The sequence below is a fragment of the Brachyhypopomus gauderio genome, chromosome 9 (assembly GCF_052324685.1).
Source record: "Brachyhypopomus gauderio isolate BG-103 chromosome 9, BGAUD_0.2, whole genome shotgun sequence".
NCBI classification, from domain to species: domain Eukaryota; kingdom Metazoa; phylum Chordata; class Actinopteri; order Gymnotiformes; family Hypopomidae; genus Brachyhypopomus; species Brachyhypopomus gauderio.
The window spans coordinates 5,952,303-5,956,388 of NC_135219.1; the positions used below are offsets into that span (position 1 = coordinate 5,952,303).

The 4,086-nt window shown below is 44.8% G+C and overlaps 1 protein-coding gene across 2 annotated transcripts in view; it reads left to right on the plus strand.

Annotated features, from left to right (window-relative positions):
- Positions 1-921: 921 nt before the first annotated feature.
- Positions 922-4,086, plus strand: part of adcy3b (adenylate cyclase 3b) — a 16,540-nt gene continuing 13,375 nt past the window's right edge. For both annotated transcript variants that reach the window (XM_077016638.1, XM_077016639.1), the window contains exons 1-2: positions 922-1,575; positions 1,840-1,989. In XM_077016638.1, the coding sequence (XP_076872753.1) occupies positions 922-1,575; positions 1,840-1,989 (804 nt within the window). The remainder of the gene's footprint in view (positions 1,576-1,839; positions 1,990-4,086) is intronic.

Genomic DNA, 4,086 nt, shown 5'->3' on the forward strand with positions numbered 1-4,086 from the left:
TATACCTGGGAGAGAGAGAGACAGCCAGACAGAGAGAGAGATTTATTAGCTTAAATAAACATGCTGAAGAGCAGTGAAAACAAGGAAGTTATCGGCTGTTGAGTCATTTTCGTGAATCGATATTAGAAAAACCGTGTTGGAGTGGTTTTCAGAGGAGCTGCAGAGCAAAACCGTGGTACAACAAAAGGTAAAATATAATTTAAATTACCCTCGTTTTTTCATATTAAGGTAATGATGTCACCTACAAGCTTCATGTTTTGCTCAATTATTTCAATTCACAAGATTGTTTTACAAGTGCATTACACCATTATGCACTTGTAAAACAATCTTGTGATCTTGTGATATTACGCATATATCTTGTGATATTACGCATTGTGCGTAATAGCGAACTTTTTTGTGTGTTTTAAATTTAACCTGACTTCTTTTCCATAATGAGCAAATCTTTATTAAGGATTCTGCCTCTTACAGGATTCAGGTGATCGTTTTTGGCTGAGAGTTGCATCGAACGTTGTGACCACTACGCGTAGAATGGTCAGCAATGTTGGTACACGGAAAACAGTACTGCACGGCGCACCACACCGGCATATGATGACATGGTTTTCCATGGAAGCAGTGATCTGGGGAGGGCGAGAGCTTGAGACGGCGTTAAGATGCCTCCTCGAGCACCTCTAAGAAGTGACACAGAGCTACTGAGATCTTCACTTTCCATGATTAGAGCGTGGTTGCAGGATTACTCGATGAGTTGCACTGGACCCAAGGATTTATAGAGCATCATTTCACTTGGTGCCTTGTCATTGACCGTTTTCCAGAGTTGTCCTATTACAGACAGCGTCCAGAATCTTCTGAAATTCAAACAGACTATGCTCAGACATCCGTGACACCGTGACAACAGTATTGCTTTACCAACAAAGCTAGGAACATATGTCTCTAAGGATGTCACTACATCCGGTGTCCAGCGCAGCAGAGCAGACCACGGACTGTTCCATAATTGTACCAGAGTCCACACAGACGCACGAGGTGACGGTGCGGAACTCGGGAGGGTGTTTATGGCTCCCGCGGTTCCTGCGCCTCACCTTTTCTCCCGCCTCCCTAGAGAGACTCTATCAAAATTATTTTCGGCGCCAGAGGCAGGACACTCTTCTGGTGCTGGCGGTGTTTGCTGCCCTCTTTAACTGTTATGTCATTGTCATGTGCGCGGTACAGTACTCTCCGGACAAGTTGGCCACCGTTGTAGTGGCGGCGGTGGGACTCGCGGCGGACATGGTGTTTTACGCACTCTGTCGCTTCTGTTTGCTTCCCGACTTTGTCACGCGGAATGTCGCACCCTACGTCTTGTGGATATTCATCACCATCCATGTGCTGTGCTACCTGAGTTTAAATTTCGCGGGGGTTTACGAGTCCAGCGATTCGGTTGGATGGCAGACGTTCTTCACTTTTTCTTTCTTCCTGACACTGCCACTTCCTCTCCTGCACATCCTGCTGCTCGCGGCTCTCTCCTGTGCGGTGCACACTGTCCTGTTGGGAATTGTCGTGACGCAGCTCCGTCAGGACAACCTGCAGATGTTGGTCCGACAGGTACACGCATGAGCGCATGCATAGTTTCACCTCTGGTCAAAGTTCTAGCTTCACATGCCCCTATGGTGAGTGAGTTAAAAATATAAGTGCAGATTAATTGGCCAAACCTGATTTGCTTCAGACGTTTGAAAATCATTTTGTAATTTGGCGTTTGCTATAAACACAAATTAATTATTGAACATATTCCTTTGTGGTATGTGTGTGTATTTCTACACTGCAAAACCAAAGTTACAAAGTTACTTTTGTGTATGCATATTTATCCAGCTTGTGGCCAATGTGATGCTGTATTTTGGTGCCATGGTTGTTGGTGTGATGTCATACTTCATGGCTGATCGTAAGTACCGCACAGCATTTCTAGAGGCCAAACAGTCATTGGAGGTTCGCCTGACACTGGGGGAGCAGAGCCAACAACAGGTGACCATAAACACACACACACGCACAGACACACACACACACACACACACACACACACACACACACACACACACACACACACACACACAACTTGCTATTGTACTATAAAGTGTCGTCTTGCACAATTAGAATAAAAAACATGAACACAGTGTACACATACACACATACTATGAGAAACATGCCATGCTTTGTTTAATTTTATTAGCTGTGTTTTAGTTCTAGAACTAATCCTCTCATCCAGGGGAACTCGCCTTCTGTTGTTCTCATTTAATGATAAACAATCTGGTTGGTTAGTACACAGTTGTTACAAATTACATTAATGGCATCTATCTCTCCCTCTCTTTATATCTCTCTCTCTTTCACACACACACACACACACACACACACACACACACACACACACACACACACACACACACACACACACAGCTCATTATTCTAGTTAGTTCACCAAGTGAGGCCTCATTTGTTTCCTGATGGTTCCATTACATGGAAGTGAGAATCTTCATCAGCAAGACACCCTACCCTCCAGAGAGAAAGAGAGAGAGAGAGAGAGAGAGAGAGAGAGAGAGGCTGTGTTCCTCTCATGTGTGTGTGTGTGTGTGTGTGTGTGTGTGAGAGAGAGAGAGATATCTGGCCAATGTGTTCCATGATGATGGTGTGAGAGAGTGAGTATGTGTGTATATGTGTGTGTGTGTGTGTGAGAGAGATCTGGCCGCTGTGTTCCATGATGATGGTGTGGAGATCTTGGGCCCAGAGAGTATCTAAAATTCCCATAATGCAATAGGAGAAGCCAAGGCTGCTGGGAGACAGATACCGTCAACCAATTAGAGCACAACCAACAGCTTCAGATCACCATGGCAAATGAGCTCTAGAGACTAACCTGTCCTGTGATCACAATCTCAAATCTCTCCTTCATGTGTGTCTCTCCATTATTTATTCTTTTTCAGTCTGTTCTTTACACCCACCTCTCTTTCTTTTTTCCTCGTTTTCATTTCACCCTTCTCTCTCCATCCCTCTCTCTTTCATTGTCTGCTCATCACAGAATATCTCAATTTCTCACCATTTTTATATTGCATTTGAACATCTGAGCTTTCATTTGATGAAAGGAAAAAAACTGGGGGAAAAAACTAAAACACAAACATACACTTAAGTGACATCCCATTCCTAATTCCATAGGGTTCAATGTGACATTGGATCTCCCTTTGCAGCTAGAACAGCTTCAGCTCTTCTGGGAAGGCTGTCCACAAGGTTTAGAAGTGTGTTTATGGGGATATTTTACCATTCTTCCAGAAGTGCATTTGTGAGGTCAGATAGTGATGTTGGATGAGAAGGCCTGGCTCTCAATCTCCGCTCTAATTCATCCCAAAGGTGTTTTATAAGGTTGAGATCAGGACTCTGTGCAGGCCAGTCAAGTTAATCCACACCAGACTCTGCCATCCATGTCTTTATGGACCTTGCTTTGTGCACTGGTGCACAGTCGTGTTGGAAGAGGAAGCTCTAAACTGTTCCCACAAAGTTGGGAGAATAGAATTGTCCAAAATGTCTTGGTATGCTGAAGCATTCAGAGTTCCTTTCACTGGAACTAAGGGGCCAAGCCAGGCTCCTGAAAAACAACCCCACACCATAATCCCACCTCCACCATACATTACACTTGGCACAATGCAGCCAGACATGTAACGTTCTCCTGGCAACCACCAAACCCAGACTCGTCAGATCACCAGACTCATCAGATTGCCAGATGGAGAAGCACGATTTGTCACTCCAAATAACACACTCCACTGCTCCAGTCCAGTGGCGGCATGCTTTACAAACAGCATCCAATGCTGTGCATTGCACTTGGTGATGTATGGCTTGGATGCAGCCGCTCGACCATTACATTAAGCTCTATGCACTCTGTTCTTGAGCTAACCTGAAGGCCACATGAAGTTTGGATGTCGGTAGTGATTAAGTTGGCGACCTCTTCGCACTATGAGCTTCAGCATCTGACCCCACTCCATCAGTTTACAGGGCCTACCACTTCAGGGCTGAGTTGCTGTCATTCTCAAACACTTCCACTGGAATATTGGTGGAATATTTAGGAGCGAGGAAATTTCA